At 32.1% G+C, this 19,208-nt stretch overlaps 1 protein-coding gene across 2 annotated transcripts in view; it reads left to right on the top strand.

The window, feature by feature from the left end:
• The window catches only part of LOC100165397 (nuclear hormone receptor FTZ-F1 beta), a 24,660-nt gene extending 6,903 nt beyond the window's left edge, over window positions 1-17,757 (top strand). Inside the window, exons 2-11 of one of the 2 annotated variants that reach the window (XM_001946992.5) lie at window positions 9,293-9,767; window positions 12,530-12,732; window positions 12,804-12,926; window positions 12,983-13,323; window positions 13,460-13,657; window positions 13,747-14,161; window positions 14,551-14,784; window positions 14,853-15,105; window positions 15,221-15,375; window positions 16,405-17,757. In XM_001946992.5, coding sequence (XP_001947027.2) covers window positions 9,641-9,767; window positions 12,530-12,732; window positions 12,804-12,926; window positions 12,983-13,323; window positions 13,460-13,657; window positions 13,747-14,161; window positions 14,551-14,784; window positions 14,853-15,105; window positions 15,221-15,375; window positions 16,405-16,494 — 2,139 coding nt within the window. In that variant the 5' untranslated portion in view covers window positions 9,293-9,640 and the 3' untranslated portion in view covers window positions 16,495-17,757. Of the gene's footprint in view, window positions 1-9,292; window positions 9,768-12,529; window positions 12,733-12,803; window positions 12,927-12,982; window positions 13,324-13,459; window positions 13,658-13,746; window positions 14,162-14,550; window positions 14,785-14,852; window positions 15,106-15,220; window positions 15,376-16,233; window positions 16,325-16,404 lie in introns of those variants that run through there. The other variant, XM_029489574.1, reaches the window with a different exon arrangement.
• The last annotated feature ends 1,451 nt before the right edge of the window (window positions 17,758-19,208 follow it).

Raw genomic sequence — 19,208 nt, 5'->3', positions numbered from 1 at the left:
CATTCCCTCAAAAATATTATTCTCTATCTTTTTTGTAATAGGTGACTTTACTCTAAGATTACTTAAGCGCATGGAAAAAATGATTTTGCGTAAATGCGTTTTGCCTATGTTGCGCGTGGGCCAGAGAGAGTAAACGAATAGTACGCTGACATCCTCTTAAGTACTTTTGATAATCGTGAGCTTGAATCCTAAATACAAACTTTTTCCCCACCACAGTGCAGATAGGTCGTGTCATAAATGTGTTTTGACTTTAGATGAATAATATAATATTATGATGCGTAACGAATTGTGTAAGTATTTATTTTGTAAATTCTGGATGATATTAAGTGAAAACACAGTTCAAACGTACCTATGTTATGTAATATTTAGGACTATTTCGGGTAAAATAAGATCTTATATATACCGTTGCTCAGCTCCGGTATGAATTATAAAGTGTAGACTAAAGGTATCAATTAAAAAAAAAAATTTGTGTACATTTCTATACAAGGATATAAAAACGAGATATCTAAGATCCTATATTAGAATAAAAATGGCATATGTAAATAATTCCTACAATAGTATATTATATATTACCATTAAACACGCGCCAATTATTCGGGTGTTTGGCACCGGTCACTGTGCTCCTCGGCACCGTCACTTCATTCTTTAAATCAAATATAACCCTAGAATTGCTATTAAAACCCATGCCGGGTAAACGACATGGTAAACCCGCTATAGTGTAGAAACTTATACATTAAATGTCATTTATACGAATTATATTTTTATACGATCTAGTAACTACACGCATCTAACTTTCATAATCATGACTCAAAAATCTATATTTATTTTTGAATAAGAGTCATGTGAATCTTACTAAATCTTAAATCATTTTTTAAGTTCTTTATTGACAGTAATTTTGATAAAAAAAAATGTTAATACCTACTGATTTGTACATATTATATATATTATATATTCTAAAATTATTATTTTTTTTTTTTATCTAAAGGCAATATCGCTTTGTCGCTTCAACCAATCCTCCCTATTCTCCTCTATAGTCTCTTAATTTCTATATAGCTTTCTAGCGATAATAATTACTTCATATTTCCAAGATTTGTTTCTCTCGGCCGTCATCTTCCTCTTTTCCCATAAGCTTCATCATTTTTCTCCATGTCCACATCTCTAAAGCTTCCATGCTTCTTTTATCTAGAGTGCTTGAGATCCGTGTCTCACTACCATATAACGCTACACTCCAAACATACATTTTTAATAAAAAGCTTTCTAATTTTTATTGATAAGTGTCTGTTTGTTAAAAGATTTTGTTTCTTAGTAAAAGCTTGCTTAGCCAAAGCTATTCTTCTCTTTATTTCTGTCGTGTATTTATTATCCTGCGTTATATGGTTACCTAAATAGCAAAATGATTTACTAAAATTATTATAAAAGTTTATTGAAATTTCGTCTGACCAATAATTATCTAAGTATAGTAAAAAACTTATTACATATTGTATAAATAATAATAATAGACGCTATGGACTTTATTACAATTGAAAAGTATACCTATCCCTATACCTATTATCAACGTAGCAACGTTTTGCAAAATTTCAAAAACGTTTTAAAAGTAAAATAAAAATGAGCCCCAAATCGAATTTTAGTTTATATCATAGTTTAATTGGAAGCGGACAATAAGCTCTTATTTTCCGTTTTTGTTTAACACAAACACACACACACACTACTATATAGCTACCAGCTATAACATAATATAAGCATTTAGAAATGTGTTCATATAAACGCACAGATTGATCTAGTGAAACTGTGAATTTGTCATTAAGTCTACTAAAGATCGGACTTCGACAGAGGTTTTAACTTTTCCAAGAGGCGAGTATGTATAGGTATTAGGTACCTATGTATGAAATTTTTTTAATTTTTTTGATTTTTTACTTTTTTTATAAAATTATTTATGTTTTAGAGGGATTAAACTAAAATTTCGAGAAAATCAATCTCAATAGTCAATTTGATGACTAATTAAAATTTTTTTCAGAATACTCATCGTTAGAACAATCGCGATGGAATAAAAACACGTCTAAATTCTTATGTTATGCGTGTGTTAGATAAATACGGAAAATCCCCATTCCCTTAAATCGTTCAAAAATAACACTTTATATTTAAATACTCTCCGATAATTGTGCCAAAATAATTTTTTTAACTATCTTTAATACTATATATAATATAGTGTTAAATACTTAAATACGACAATACACATTAAACACATATTAATTCTAAACTGTAGAGTTTAGTCAGCGAGTATTTGGTAATTTTTAGGGCTGAAAAGAATTGAAAATACTTAGTGTCAGGTCGACGGTTGAACGTCGAAGAGACTGACCACTGACTTAAGTACTTAACGTGTTCGTTAGAAAAATGTAACATAGAAATATAAAAACAAAACGAATTATTAAATTAACATAAAAAATATTGCACCAACATGCAGTACCGTTTGTATGCATGCAATATACGTATATATATCGTAATATCATATAAAATATAATATGTATAAGGTATAATATAAAGTAAGGATAATAATAGACAATTGTCACAGTGTCGTTTTTGTGGCGACCCACGAGTTGCGCGGTTCCATTGTTAACTCGCAAATCGGTCGTTAAATAGCGTCCTGTGGAGGTGGCGACGTGCATCTGTCTATCTTGTGCTGATCGAAAAATTTTGCAGCATTACATACGACGGTCGACCGCGAACAATCGCCAAATGTGTTCTACTGCAATTTCGAGGAAAATATAAAAATCGAATAAAAATTAAAAAATGAATAATTTTATTGTTTTCAAAACCCCCTTTTCGCGCAAACCGCAGCGGTGGCAAGGTCGTGAATCGTGATGAGTAGTGCATTCAGTACACACAATTAGCTTATTAGGTCTGGGATTATAATGCACTTTGGATTTTTGCTATTTCTGGTTCATGTCTTTTTAAATGGAAATACCGAATTTCCTTTTGAATTATTAGAATTATCAGGGAATTCAAAAAAAAGTTAAAAGTATATATTCTCTACGACCAACGTAAAAAATTAATATTGATCTAATTTTGCATTTGAAATTGCAAACAATTAATTCAGTCGTTAAAGGCCTTAATATTTTTAATTTTTTTAATTACTTTTTACTGAACACATAAACTAAACCAAATTGAGCATTATCAAATCGATATAATATCAATCTTCAAATTATCACATTAAATAATTATGATAGTAAATGCATGTTTTACTCTGGAGTTTTTGTAAATCTTATGTTATATTTTATCGTAATTTGATTTTTTGTGCATTATTTTAAATTTTTACGGCATTAATGCATTTTTATAGGTCATTTTCATAGTTTTTTTTAGTGCATCAAATTCTCAGTACTGCGCATAATACACCTGTGTAGCTGTCAAACCTCTTCGGGCCCCGCCACTGCCGTCGTCGTCTGTGTATTTATTATTTATGCGCATACAAAATAATAATATTATTGTTGTAAAGTTGTTATAATAATAAGTATTAAGTACGTAATATTATATGTGACCCGGTGACCGTGGTGGTGTAATATGTACCTATCTTCGAGTGTCATTAGTATGACGCATAAAAATTGTTACGAAAATCGCGATAAACGACAAAAATCGCGTATCGTTCGAGATCACCGCCTCAAATTATTGTTAGATAATAATATTATACCAAATTTAAATTTAAACTGCACGTATAGGTACGTAACTTGTACGGTTTTTTAATCGAGTCCTTCGTCGCCACCTCAATTACTTAATTTATCCAATACCTCACTCCTCGTTATCCTTTTTACTATAATGCACTACTTGAAAGAAAACACCTTCATACCGCATCGTTGTCTTTAGGCATGGATGAATGGACTTAATAATAGTTAATTTAAATATATTATACATATTTATTTGTACACGCACTACACAAGTCTCATATCCGTAACCCGCAGGTTCTGTTCACTTCGAATTTCGGGCCAGATACTTAGTGTCAACTTTCAAGTTCTCGGATGTATATTTCTTAGTTATTTTACAAAATAGATATTTTTCAATTACATGTGCAGCAACTTGCCTGTTGAGTAAATTCGAGTTTGGTATCCAGGCCGAATTTTTATCTCTCTTCGACTTCGGCTCGACAACTTGCGACTACTGCATTATAATGACGTACGGTGTCTATCAAAATGAACATCCCTCGGTCTAGCCTACGTTAACAGCTGATGCACATTCACGTTTGTCAACACTGTGTCTTTGTGTGCGTGTGTACGGAAGATAATAGTAAATAGTAAATACTAAATTGCGTAGTGATAAATACAATAATAGTAAATAAATAAAAAAAAAATGCAAGGAAGGGAACGACGCTGGAGGACGATCGTTCGCTCACACATAATAATAATATTATAATGAACGAGCGGTGCGCGCGCACGCGTCCGTGCCTGACCTTGGCAAGGTTGAATTTTGAGAGTCCGACGAACTGCGCGGCAACGTCGCCCGCGCGCGCGCGCACAAACACACATGAGCGCGCGCACCGTCAACGCGAGTATAGTAATAGTTTTGTAACGTCTGCCGTCACCGCCACCGCCGCCGACGACGTCCTCTCGTCGATTTATAAAAATAAACAACCTCGCGGCGCCCGCGTCCTCTAAAACCGTCGCTAGAACGGCGCACGATTGTGTTCGTGCGAAAGTGTGCGCCGGTGACGGCGCGTCTGCCGCTGGAAAACGAGAAAACCGTATACGTTTTTTACGTTAAGCCGTTAAGGTTCGGCTAACCGGTGGGTGGCGTGGTAAAAATTACATAATATTTACCAGCCCTAATGCAACGCATTCAAAAATACATACTTATCTATCCACCCTTTCCACGCGACTCGTCCAACATTATTGGATTATAATACATATTTTATACGTCTATTTTAAATTTTTGCTTTACGCATATTGTGACGGGCGGAGGGGATGTGAGTTGAGTCACATATTATATTTTGAAGGCCGATGGTCATTTAGTAAATAAGTAATAACTACAATATTTTTGCGTTGAATAATCATTAATCGTAGGTACGGGTTTTTTTCATTTATCGTCGTTTGAAACTCAATAAATTCCATAAAACAATATTACGTATTTAATATACTAACAACTATATAAACAAGTAACTTATATTATCCGCATATTTCGAACCTTCCGATGGGCTGGGCTTTGATAAGCTCGACCTTGGCAAAACGTCGTACAACGCTGATTATAACGGGCCACGTGTGTAAAGCTAAAAAAACAATAATATTGACTTTTGCGTTTCTTCGGATACCGTTTGCAAATTAGAATTGATGGCCTCGTTAACATAGTAATAATGATATTATTATTTTTGTTGATATTATTGCGTACGACGACCCATAATGCTTTCGCATACGTATTGTATAGTAAGTAGTAACCCAACATACATGACGTGTAGTTATGTATGTATATTTTGTTGTTATTGTAGTAAACGTATATATTATGTATATGACGTGTTCGTAAGATAAACTATGTATAAGTATAATACAAAATGTAAAACACATGTTATATACGATAACCTTGTGTCCTCGTTATCTTATAAGTAACATGACCGTAAAACTGGATAAAAAATAAATCTATTGCCAAATTGTTAATTTGTATAATCAGTATTTTTACTTTTGTACTCGTACACACGACCTCGTCTATACATAATCACTGAAAGCCTAAATCTATGATCGCATCACACTATAGCCGGCTGTATATTGTTATCAATACTAACGGGCTAGCCCATATAATATTATAATCAGATCAAGTCCACCAATCACCATTCCAATTCGTAGGACTTATGTGAGTCGTTGCTCCGCGGATCGTCGCGTTCCTTTGTTTCTTCCGAATCCATTCCCAGGTTGGCGCTACATTTATAACAAACTCATTATTTTATTTTAATAAACTATACGTCTTGTATCTATATTCTATATACTGACTACTGTAATAATTATTATGTGTGTCTACTGTTTAACCACCATAAATCATAATATTATTCTATAATTTTATTTATTTAAATTGCAAACGTCCAGTAGTGAAGAAAGTAGGTAGGTCTGCATGTCTACGTCGTTAAAATAACATTACAGTGTATTGGCGGGATGCTTCTCCTCTTTTGTCGGGTTAGGTTAGGTTAGGTTAGGTGATCAATATCTCGCACAATACAGTCCCATCGTGTCTCCGTCGAACCAGATCGCAAAAATACTCCGTACTGAGGAGACGGGAAGGGCGTATAATACGTCTCGGAATGCGCGTTTATATCGTTATTATTATCATTATGTGACCGCGGACCGACAACAGTAAACCGTATTCGAATTGCCGTTACTTATTATTTTACATTCTATAATAATAATAATAATAATAATATTATGTACAACGCGTCGGGCGGTGTAATAAAACAACCAGCGCGGTCGTCCCGCGCCGCAGCGGTATTAATAATAACATTTAAAAAAAAAAAAAAATGCCCCGCGTGAAATTGGAACTTGTTGCGCAACGAAGAGAGTTGCCAACGGCCGACGGGGACCGCCGCGATACGGGCCTGTGATACTGCAGCACTCTAATACGTACATAATAATTATTATATTATTTATGTATTTAGTGTTTTATAGTGTAATAATGTAATTTATAATATTCCTCTCACTGGATTCGATGATTACGACGAGTGTTTAGTTCTTCGAATATCGCCGTGTTGAGGTCATGCCCAATATCGTTATTTACACGCGCATTCTGCACTTTTTATAAAGCGCGCGCACGCACACACACGGTCATTAGTAGAATTAAATCGACAAATTAATACAACAAAAAATCCTCGAAAAAAAATACCGAATCCCCGTTTAGAACGGTATACCGGCTACACTCCACAATATGAGTTATGCGATGCGTCAGTATTATATTATACATAATAATATTATAGTAAATATTACCTACATTACCTATAATTTATAATATCTATTGAGCACATAATATAATAATATATTGGCGTAACATTATGACCAAACTCCGATCGACCTAGTCAACATATTATATATTATATCGTCGTATTAGTATGATTTAATAGGAATTTTGTGTCATGGTTATACAGCGTGTACCGACTGTACCGTATACGGAGCAACGATGCTTCAAACTTCCAAGTATAATTATTTTAAATGAATTGTCACGTTTGTCGTCCACCGTTGTTTGTTTTGTTGTAGATTTTATGGTATACTATCTGTTAAGACTTGGCTGACGCCGCTGACCAAATGTAATACAAACGTATAGTTCCATACTTTCATCTTTGTGTATCATTGATTTGTTTAAGACGTGTGTAACTTGGTTATCTTCAAATAACCTAACCCAACCAAAATATAATTATTTTATAGTGTTCATTTATTTATTCAATGTACAGACGTGAATACTACACTCCTATAATAGCAGTATAACATAATTATTATTAACATTGCGGAGCAGAAATTAACAAACATCAGCTACTTCCACTTAATTCTTATTATACTTTTAAATTGAATAATTGGAAAATGACGAGACAAATAATCTCTTCAGAACCATTATTAAAATACCTAATTTTGTTTTTATTAGTTCAATTTTCGTTATAATTATTGAATTACATAATATTGCAAATATTGTACTATACAAGTTATTAAACCAATGCGTTTTCAAACATTTCTCAGTGCATACAAATCTAGGCCCAATAATAATAATATTATTTCGTACGTATATAGGTAATTTACTTTATTATTATTTATATCGCGCATCGACGGTTTATTTATATAACGAAATAATATTTTATCGACGAACCGGAGGCGCAATAGATAAAGGAAAAAAAATTAGTCTCGTGTCAGAATAAAACAAATACACTTTGTGTCGCTGCTGTTGCTGCGTTACTGCCAAGTGCCAATTATAAACAATGCAACCAAGACATCAATAACCCCTTCGCACTACGCCGCCACCGCGACCGACCATTCCGCTCCTCAATCGTTCGCGCGCGCATTGGCCATTTCACTCGGCCGTCAGGTCACACAACCGGTTTCGTCGCCGTACCGTGTGTCGTTGCTTCACTCGGCTCGTTCGTTTGTAATCTGCACACACACACACACACACACACACACACACACACACACCAGTAATAAGTAATAACTTATCGGTATGTATATTATGGTAGCCGTTCGGCGGTTACTCGGCTGAACACGTAACGTTTCTCTCCGATCTACCTATACGATCGTAATAATATTATAATGTGCCCCCCAGTTGTACAAGCGCGTATATATAAATCAAATAATCGCTGCGCGACTGTTGGTTACTTTTACAAACGTAATAAATAATATAATAAGCCACGCGCGATGTATAATATAATCTATACATAGTTGATAGTACCTACCGTGTCTGCCATACAACTATAATACAAGCGCAATGTTATACTTATTTTAATATCGTAATACGAGCTCCTTGCAGATTTAGTGGTGTGGGGATCATTTACCTACATTGAAATAAGTACACAAGTGTATAATTTGTAAACATTTGCGACAATACCGATATGACAATATGAGTATACCGTATACGACATATTATAATATAAATATACTTTGTGCTATGAAACGTTATCAATTTAGTATCGATATTAAATTTTATATCCACGAGTCCACGATCAGGACCAGGTACGAACTGGATTTTAACTTACGAAACATGACTTAGTCTATACAGTATACACTATACAGTACAAACTGTATACTTATAGGCTATAGCTGTATAGCCTATCGGCAGGTGTTTAAAAAAGCTTTGAATTTAACTTTTAGTAGTCTTGTTGACCGCAGACGACTCTCCTTCCCAAATTAGATTCTTTGTGCCGTTCAAAGTTTCTTTTCCCTTTATTTATCTAACTCTCCTTTATACCGTTTAAACCGTATTGTTAATTACGAGGACAAACTTTTTAAATTTTATATCTGATATTATTTTTCTGTACAATTTATTAACATTATACACGATATAACAATGGTTAATATTATATATTTAATATTTTTTGTTGTTGTTATTATTATCATAGTCGTATATAAGTTTATATAAGTGTATATTACATCTTGTTTGTAATTATCACTCTTATTTTACACTTCAGCCTGTTGCGCTGATAGCACAAAACAAAATATTATAAAAATGAAGGCACGCACATGTGCCTAGTCGCTTACACCCAAACAAACGGCCTTGTCGTCACATAATATACGACACCATAATATAATATTCTGATCACCTATTTGTATAGTAACGTTTGCTTTTTTTTGGTTTTCAGCACGCAAAGGACGCGGCGCCGTCGACAAAATAATTCATTAAAAATATATCGCTTTGCGTTCTCCGTGCCGATACCGACGACCGCACGCGAGACGATAGCGACATGGCACGCGCCCCCGCCGATAACCGTCGCGCCCACATCCGTCGTCACCGGGACTACGTCGAATGCCAATGGTTTTACGCGGTCACGTAGTACTCAGCGGCTCGACGCGTGGTTATCGGCGCGCCCGACGACAAATTAGTGTTGGTGCTACGCCGCCGTCGTCTTTTCGGTGCTAGCGAGACGTCTCGATGATGCTACTCCGTCCCGCCGTCGGCCCGTCACCGCGGCGGTTACTGTTCTGAGACCATGGCAGACAGCGACACCAGGATGTGGGGCCATAGCGTGCAGGTATCGTCCGGCCCGGTCACCGTCACGTCCATCAATCTGATTGCTCCTCGTCTACAGCCCAACACGCAGATCACCACGATAAAAGGTGTGTACAACAATTAACTATACCTACGTATATTATATTATTATATCACATCCTCTTTTAAAGGGGTTTTGTATAGGCAATTTCAATGTGATTTTGAGAAGGATTTCGATTTATAATTTGAATTTTATTTTAATAATATTGGAGTATCTTAACAATGGGTCACGTTGTTGTCACGTGTTGATGCCAATACCATCGTTGATCGTTTATTTATATCGAAATTATAGAATATAGAAGAATGATTGATTTCGAATGAAATTGAACCACAAACAATGTGACTGTAGCTTACACAGTACACTCTCACAGTCATGATGGTTAGAGTTTATGCGCCATAATATATTATAAGAGGTTATAAATAGCAGACAATATTTGTTGTGTCGTCGTAGCGTTTTAATTTTTTTGATTAATATCATAATTAATACAAAAAAGTTATTGTTGTTTTGAAATCTGTTTTTTCTTGATGTGTTTCAATAAATTATTAATTATATTAACGATGTTGAAAAAAATTAAAACGCTACGACACAAAATATTGTGTCATAATTTCGTTTCTCGACTGTGAGTCAAGTCTGAGTGGTTCTTTTTCGCTCGAGACGGTTTTCACTAACAAGTTATTGGTGTGAGGCGTCCTCACCGTATATTATGACGTGCATGTTATATAAATAAGTATAATATCGAATAGGTATTTGTATTAAAGTTGTATGGGTTTTTTATTTATTCAACCTGTAGCTGATGACCATATATATACGTATACCTATTAGAGTATAGTGACCATAGCTTAACCAAAGACTACGCAAAAGAACCTCTATAATTTATTGTGAATAAATATGTATAGATCGATTTTAAAAAAATAATTAGGTGTGTATAAAACATTAAAACATATTATAACTAAAATATATCAAAACTGTCTTCCACCCAAAAAAATGTCCTTCTTTGTCCATTTATACATTTTGATTTAATTTCAAGAATAATATCCCAATGCCCTGTAGGCATTAGGTTTGCCAATACCCACGTAGTTTTACTTATGCAAGTGCTTCTTATACGGATGGCCTTATATACAAGGCGTCCAAATATGCAGAGATACGTTCGAATTTACAGAAAATCCAATCTTTCCAATCACACTTAATACTGAAATACCATACACCATACACCATATTATATTATCTAAGACAGCATCCACTCTCTATCCTGACTTTTTGATTTCGCTTAACCCATCATCCAAATAATTTCATTAAAAAAAACTCAGCACCGATAATATCCCAGAAAATCCTGTCCGATTAGCTCGCCGTTGGTGATGCTGATGCAGAGACCTTATACATCAGGTAGCAGTATTGCAGTAAACAAACCAAGTTTATTAATTTTCTCCAGTATAATCATTAATCGACAAACGTTTATTCTGTTCCTTTTGCTCGAGCCAAACTGTAACGAAAAATGTACGCACACCATACACACATCATAATGTATAGCATTATTATATAATTTAAAGATTGTGTATTTATAATAAAAATTAAAAAAAATCCATATAAATTATCTTAGCATTATTCATCTATACGAGTCGCGGCTTAACCTAAAATGTTGCAAGATAAATTATAATAATAAGTACCTATATATTATAAATTGTGGTGTATTTACGATTTAGTTATTATATATATCTTATAATAATATAGGTTCTTAAGCTAAATAAATAATTCGACTGACCACAAGCATAATTGACCTTTCATCTTACTAAAAACCCATATCAGGAATAATATTTCGTTGCCAATTTTTATTTTAAACATTTTTTTTGGCTATTCGTTTATACGATACAAAAACAAAACGTGTATATAACGCATTACAAAATATATAATATTTTTGAGAAATTGATGATATGATTCATCGACGAAATTCTATGACTTACAAATAACAATTGTATAATTGTATGCGTTAACTCCGCTAAACACCACTATAATTTGTGAAATACATAGGTATATTGTTCAAATTATAAATAATAATAAAAAAAAATTGATTTATAATAATATAACATGTTCAGTGGGGCCAATTATCTTCTTGAAGAATAAATGAAAATAAATAATGTTATTATATTCGTGATTATCGTAATAAAATGCAACAAAATGTATATAAAACTTACTATAATAGTGGTTCCAGCCATGGTAAAAATGAACATATTATACTTTATTCAAATCTAAAATATCTTAAATGGCTACTAATATAATATAATTAATAACAACAATCGTTAATATATTTGGTTCAATGTTATTCAATAGAAATCTTAAATATAATAATATACTCTTTGATGTATAGATTGAACAAATTTTCACTAGCTAGGTAGTTAATATACATATAGAATAATGATAATAGTTCTTATAGTTATAGTTAATGTATATAGAATTTATCACAAATTTTACATAATACGTATTAGCAATTTTTTGAAAATGTTAATGCACCTAATTTTAAATGTAGGTACTTTCATTTGAATGTTAAAATTTTTTATGTAATAAAGTGAATCGACTTTTATTTCTACATCAAGATGAATTCAAAAAGAAAATATAATAAACCTTTTCAAAGTCAATGTTTATATTTTGTTTTGTTTAATAAATAAATAAATATTTGACACGCGTATAATTTACTTCGTTTAGGTACTTACTTGGGTATATATTGAAAGACGGAATTTCATATATTAATGCTAACTTGATACACATCGCATATTGTATAATATTTACCTATATTGTATCGACTTTTTATAACGCGTTTTGTTTTTCCACCCACAGAGGAACCTCACGACAAGGACGGCACAATGACTGAAATAAAAGATGACATCATCGACGAAGTAGGTTCTGAATGTGATCGGGAAGTAAGTAAGATTGACTTCTCCGGAGTTACTATGAGAAGTAAAAAAATGAGAGCGGTAGAAGAAAACATGCCCCGGCCAATGTCCTGGGAAGGAGAACTTTCCGATTCGGAAATGAAACAGGTAACTGCGACTCGCTAATTTTATTAAAATGAACTTGGATAGACATTTTTACGAACGTAACTGATTTTCAGGAAGAAGATAGGACGGCGGACGTGCAGACAGCGAATCAAAATTATTTACTGCCTCGGAATGAGAATTTAAATAACCAAAAATCGTCTCCAGTCAAACGAATTATTTATAACGATAATAATTTGGTAAGTCTTGTTTAAAATCTCGTCAGTATTTATATTAAATTTTTTTTTTTTTACAGGTTGACCGAGTGATGGAGCATGTCAAGAGCAAAGTAACTTCGTCGAACAACGACATTCCGTTACTTGTTGATAAATTGTTAGGTGGCGGTTACAGTCCGTTACTCCAACATAGAACTAATGGAGTCAAACATACATCACACATTCCACCGACTCAAAGCCCAGACTCGGCCATACACTCTTGTTGCTCACCTGCACAATCACCAATCACTTCCAGACATAATCCTCCGTCATCTTCAGGATTTTCGTCCCCATCTACATTCACACCGTCATCATTGTCGAGGAATAATAGTGATGCTTCACAATATGGTGGATCACAACATAGTTCTTGTTATAGTCAAAGGTAAAACCATAAATCCATATACGTTGGTATTTTTCGTACATAATGTATGATACATAATATATATAACTATTGGTATATCCTACACTTGTACAGTTTCTGCTGTTGAATATGATACATTTAAATATTTTATTTACAGTTATTCCTCGCTGTCTGTTTCACCTACACATTTTTCCCCGACACAATCACCAATACAGCCAAGACACATACAAAGAAATTTTCATGAATATACTGTAGCGGAGGAAACCAATGGCTATGAAGAGAAATTGTCAATGTCCGACATTAGTCAACAACATGGTATAACATCTGGTATTTCAAGACAACAACTGATAAATAGGTGTGTATATATTTTTATGTAGAATTTATAAAATGTTAACATTTCATAGTAATATTAATATAGCTAAATAATTTCTATGTTTTATCTAGTCCCTGTCCAATTTGCGGTGATAAAATTTCTGGTTTTCATTATGGCATATTTTCATGTGAGAGTTGCAAAGGATTTTTCAAGCGCACTGTACAAAATCATAAGAACTATGTGTGCTTACATGGTTCGGCATGTTTGATCACAATAGCTACACGCAAGAAGTGTCCAGCTTGCCGCTTCGACAAGTGCTTAAATATGGGTATGAAACTAGAAGCAATAAGAGTTGATAGAACAAGAGGCGGACGTAGTACCTATCCGTTTACTTACACAATACCGCCTTCCAATATGCAGCCACAACATAGTGGACAGCATTCAGGAATGAGCACTAACTCTGTAGAAAATAAAGTCAAGCAGGAAGAACGTGCATGCAGGTCTCCACCCCAAGAAGCAGCCAGACTGATCCCTCAATTATTGCAAGTAAGTAATGTGTAAACATCACAAATATAATTTCGGTTAATAAGAAATAGCAGTCTCTAAACTTAAAATAATTATATATTCTTAAATTTGATTTTTGTTTATATTGAATACATAATATTAACTTATATAGATATAATTACTGCAGAAATGCTATACAATTGTCAAATTCCTAACTTCCTAAGGCTGTAAAATGTTTTACACAATTATTATTATTAGTTTTATGATTGATTTTGATACAAAATAATTGTTAATAGTTTTCTAACTAACAGTCAGAACATAATTAAATGCAATTTGTGAAAACAAAAGTATTCTATAAAAAATGCAACTTTAAGGATTTGTAAAACTAATTGTTTTTAATTAATTAATTAATACTTATAAAATAATTCTAGGAAATAATGGAAGTGGAACACTTATGGACTTATAATGAAGGGTCATTTGAATCGTCAAGTGCTAGTGGAAGTTCTATGAATCATTGTGGTGGTGCCAAAGAAATAGCTAAGAGTCGCTTAATGGCTGAAAATTCAGGAACAGATTTTCTTTCCAATTTATGCAACATTGCTGATCATCGGCTTTACAAAATAGTCAAATGGTGCAAATCATTACCGTTATTTAAAAACATTTCGGTAATAAGATAAATATTCATTTCAACTATTTATACAAAGATTATATTTTTTGAAAATGTTTACTTTAGATCGATGATCAGATATCGCTATTGATAAATGCCTGGTGTGAGCTACTGTTATTCAGTTGTTGTTATCGATCAGTTAGCAGCCCCGGAGAAATACGTGTTAGCCTGGGCAAGTCCATTTCTTTAGATCAAGCTAGAGAATTAGGTTTAGCACCTTGTATTGAGCGCATGTTGAATTTTACTCAGCACCTGAGACGTTTGAGAGTAGATCGTTATGAATATGTAGCCATGAAAGTCATTGTGCTATTATCATCAGGTATGATTAAATATGTTTAGTCTGATTTATAAAGCATACTTAAACCTATAACAAATGTAAATACTAAATATTGTGCTTTACAAACATAAATTAAATTTGTTAATCATGATTTCAGACACAAATGATTTGAAAGAACCAGAAAAAGTTCGTGCGTCTCAGGAAAAAGCATTACATGCTCTGCAACAGTATACTCTGACACATTATCCGGAGATGCCATCCAAATTTGGAGAACTGTTGTTAAGGATACCTGATTTACAACGTACTTGTCAGGTAAATATGACATATTAATAAATTATTTTAAGTCAGAGGTATTCCAACTATTTTCACGGCTCTAGTGGGTGTTGGAAATGTTAGTTAAGATAGTCACAGTACAGTATAAGAAAAAAGATCAATATTTGTTGGTGAATATGACGTTACGAAAATGTAAACCAGAATTAAGAGGATACCTACCTGAATGTGTTGTCTTTGTTTTATAAACGCATAACATAGCAATTTGTACGTTTTGAATAATTAATTTAACTCTGTTAAGTTTAATTTTAGAGTGAATTCACCAAACATTACCATTCTGAAAAATAAGAATATTATCAAATGGCGCAGGTTTTTTTTTTTATATTTTAATTTTAAAGCAAGTTATGAGCATTTTAAAATTAAATCTTAAAACAATTTACTGAATTTTTAGAATGCTCATAACTCATATTAAGAAGCTTACATAATATTCTTACTTCTAATTTTGGTATTCACCCTAAAATTAAATATAACAGAATTAAATGAATATTATTAAAAACGTATAATTTGCTATGTTATGCTTTTGTTAGACGGATAGAACGCCTGTGGATATGGCGTCCTTTTAAGGAAATAACATTATTGATAACACGTGTCGTATTTGGATGACCAGTTGAATGTTACGGTTATTTTTATTATTAATTTCATAACTATTGTGTTATCCGTCATCGATCTTACAAAGTAAACATATTTTTGTGTCATAAAAATTTGAGAAGCTCCTAAATATTGTGAAGATACAAAAGACCTGTGGGATTCTTAAGTTTAAATACCTCTGATTTAAGTAATACTATGTGAATGTGAGTATGTATTTAAACATTCAAATAAAATTTGAATCATTTTATGTAGCTATCGTATGAAATTGGATTAATGGTGAGATGAGATTAGTATTCAAATTTAAAATATTAAATTTGCTAATTTAATATTCTTATAACTTTACAACCTTAGCCTAACTTTATACTAGCTAGTAAGCTCTGTAGTTTTACTAAATGTGTATTAATTGATGTGGTTTTTTAATAGGTTGGAAAAGAAATGTTGTCAATAAAGAGTAAGGAAGGAGAAGGGCAAAGCTTCAATCTTTTAATGGAGTTATTAAGAGGTGATCATTAATAGTTATAATTATTATTATTATTATATAAACGTCTGTGAAAGTATTTTTAAGTTTTTATCAGTAGTATTTGTCTAAGAAGTTATTATAATTTATGTAAATATTTAGTAATATTTAATATATGAGATTTGTGTACCAAACCTACACAATTCTAACTGTTATTGTGAACATTTTGGTAATTTTTACCTCTATTCTATTATTATTGGATTAAACTGAAATCTGAAAATCTTAGAACTGGAATTTGTAGATATATTTTTCTAATTTAAATATTTTTTAAGTATAAAGAAAATGATATTTAAAACATAAATTCAGAACAGTCTGAATACTGTGATCTTAAAATAGAATTAACATTATGTTGTGTAAATAATGAATATTGAATATAATAATTATAAATCTTCAATTATATGTAGTACAGGGTTTTATTGTTAAAAAAACTCATTTTTTTTCAAATTCTATCAGTGTTCGGTATTGGTTATTCTTTTAGAATACCTCGTACTTAATAATATAATACACAGTGATGGGCTGACTGTCTTCTATTTCAATAGATTGTACTTAATTATTATAGTTATTATTATTATAATTGTTATAGTATTATAGTAAGTTATATTATTCATATGTATTCTGTCTATTTACCATAAAATGTTTACCAAAATTGAAAATCCTAATAATAGTATTTGAACCATTTAATTAATTAATCAGAAGTATTTGACAATGATATCTTTAACTATGTTCGTGTGCAATAAGTTACGTTACCAAAATTGAATTTACATGTTTCTTTGTTTTATTTTCTATTATTGAAATTTTATTGTGCCCATCACTGGAAAAATATTCCTTTGCTAATATTTTAATTTTTAGTATAAAAACGTAAATGTTTAATTTATTTGAATGGTAAGTTTTTATTATAATATATGATTTATGATTTACATTATTTAAAAATGAAATTACATTTTTGATTACCTTCTGTATTTTTTTTTTCATAATTTTTTACTATCTGTTTAATTTAATTTTTGATAAATCAACAACAAACTATGTATAAATAAAGCAATACATTAAATTTACTGATATCATAGTTTGGTACCTATATTTAGTAGACATTGACGTAATCGAAATCTAAGCAATATTTTACTTTAAGACAATTATTGTGTGTGCATATATGTACATTTAGATAAACACTAAATAGGTATACCTACTACCTAATTAATATGTTTTTATACAGTTGATTAATTAATACAAAACAAATAAATACATTTTATTTTTTACATTTATTACTTTTATGTTTATTTTCCAATCCTTAAATTAACATAACCTAACCTAGTCTATACTCTATGGACTTATGTCGCATGCGAGAATTAGTTGTATGATTTAAACTTTCAAGAATCAGCCTGTATATCCTACATTGTGACCGTAAATAGGTCTATGATATTATATTAACATCAGCACAAGTCATAGACCACCAGGCTGGGATAAAAAATTATCTCTTAGTTGCCCCCACCTTACTAGTACAGAGGTTCCCAAACTTTTTATTGTACGACCCATTTTGAGAATTTTTTAAAATTTGGCGACCCACAATACATTGAATGACCTTTTTTTTTTTTAGGTATTTAGGTACTTACTAACACTAATTTGTTTCAGATAAATCGCTTTCTTTTCAATAGGTATAACTGTTAATCTGTTTGATACGGTGCTGTAAACTCGTAATCGTCAATCTCGCAGATAACGATTAACGAAAAACTGTATTTGAACTTTGAACATCAACAAAAAATATGTATTATATCAAATTATAGCGCGACCCACCAAAAATATAATCGCGACCCACAGTTTGGGAACCTCTGTACTAGTAGGTTGTAGGGCAGTTGTAGTAGCCAGTGCCCAATAGCCAGTAGGTATTTACTATTTAATAAAGTATATTTACTATATACTTGTTTACTTTACTCTTCGGCAGTCAGACACTTAAATATATGATATAAATAGCATGGTATGATCGCTCAAGTCCAGATTTGGTCCAAGTCCGCACAATACGTCATTTGCTTACCCGTATTATCATAATATTGTTTGATCATTGTTCAAATAGATTGTTCAATGGTCAATTGATTCAGCTTATACACAACTTAAAAGCATTTCCTTGCTTAAAGGTATGGTTTTATTTTTCTATTGTGACTATGGGGTTTATGACTGCAAAGTAATAACGTTTTTCTACATAATATGTATCAGTTGAAGAGTTGTAAAATGAGCAACAAGTGCTTATGATGGCATATCAATTAACAGATAGTAGTCTCATATTTTAGGAAAAGCAGCGATTGAATATATTTCTTAAAGTAACACTCAACATGAGTCTGGAAGATAATATAAGTTATGCTTTAGATAAATAGATGAATATAATGATTAGGTGAGTTTATAATAATAATATGTTTTTATTGTTTCCTATTGTGACTTAAATAGGTACTTGGTATACCGATTAAAATGTTTTTTCAATTTTTTGAATATTTTGTTAATTTTTATTTGTTTAAGACTTAATTATAAGACTTAAACTTAATTATAGACTTAAACTTTAAGTGATCAAAATGAGTTTTTTTTTTTAATGTTTAAGCAATTTGTTGATACTTTTTTGCAACTAAACTACCTATTTATTTATGTGAATCATGTTAGAAGTGTCAAGTGTCCATGGGTGTTCTCACGGGTGGGGGGGGGGGGGGGTATGGGGGGATAGATCCCCCCC

This window comes from Acyrthosiphon pisum, chromosome A2 (genome assembly GCF_005508785.2).
Source record: "Acyrthosiphon pisum isolate AL4f chromosome A2, pea_aphid_22Mar2018_4r6ur, whole genome shotgun sequence".
Taxonomy (NCBI): domain Eukaryota; kingdom Metazoa; phylum Arthropoda; class Insecta; order Hemiptera; family Aphididae; genus Acyrthosiphon; species Acyrthosiphon pisum.
Note: the sequence above shows the minus strand (reverse complement) of the source record. Positions and strands in the feature narration are given on the sequence as shown.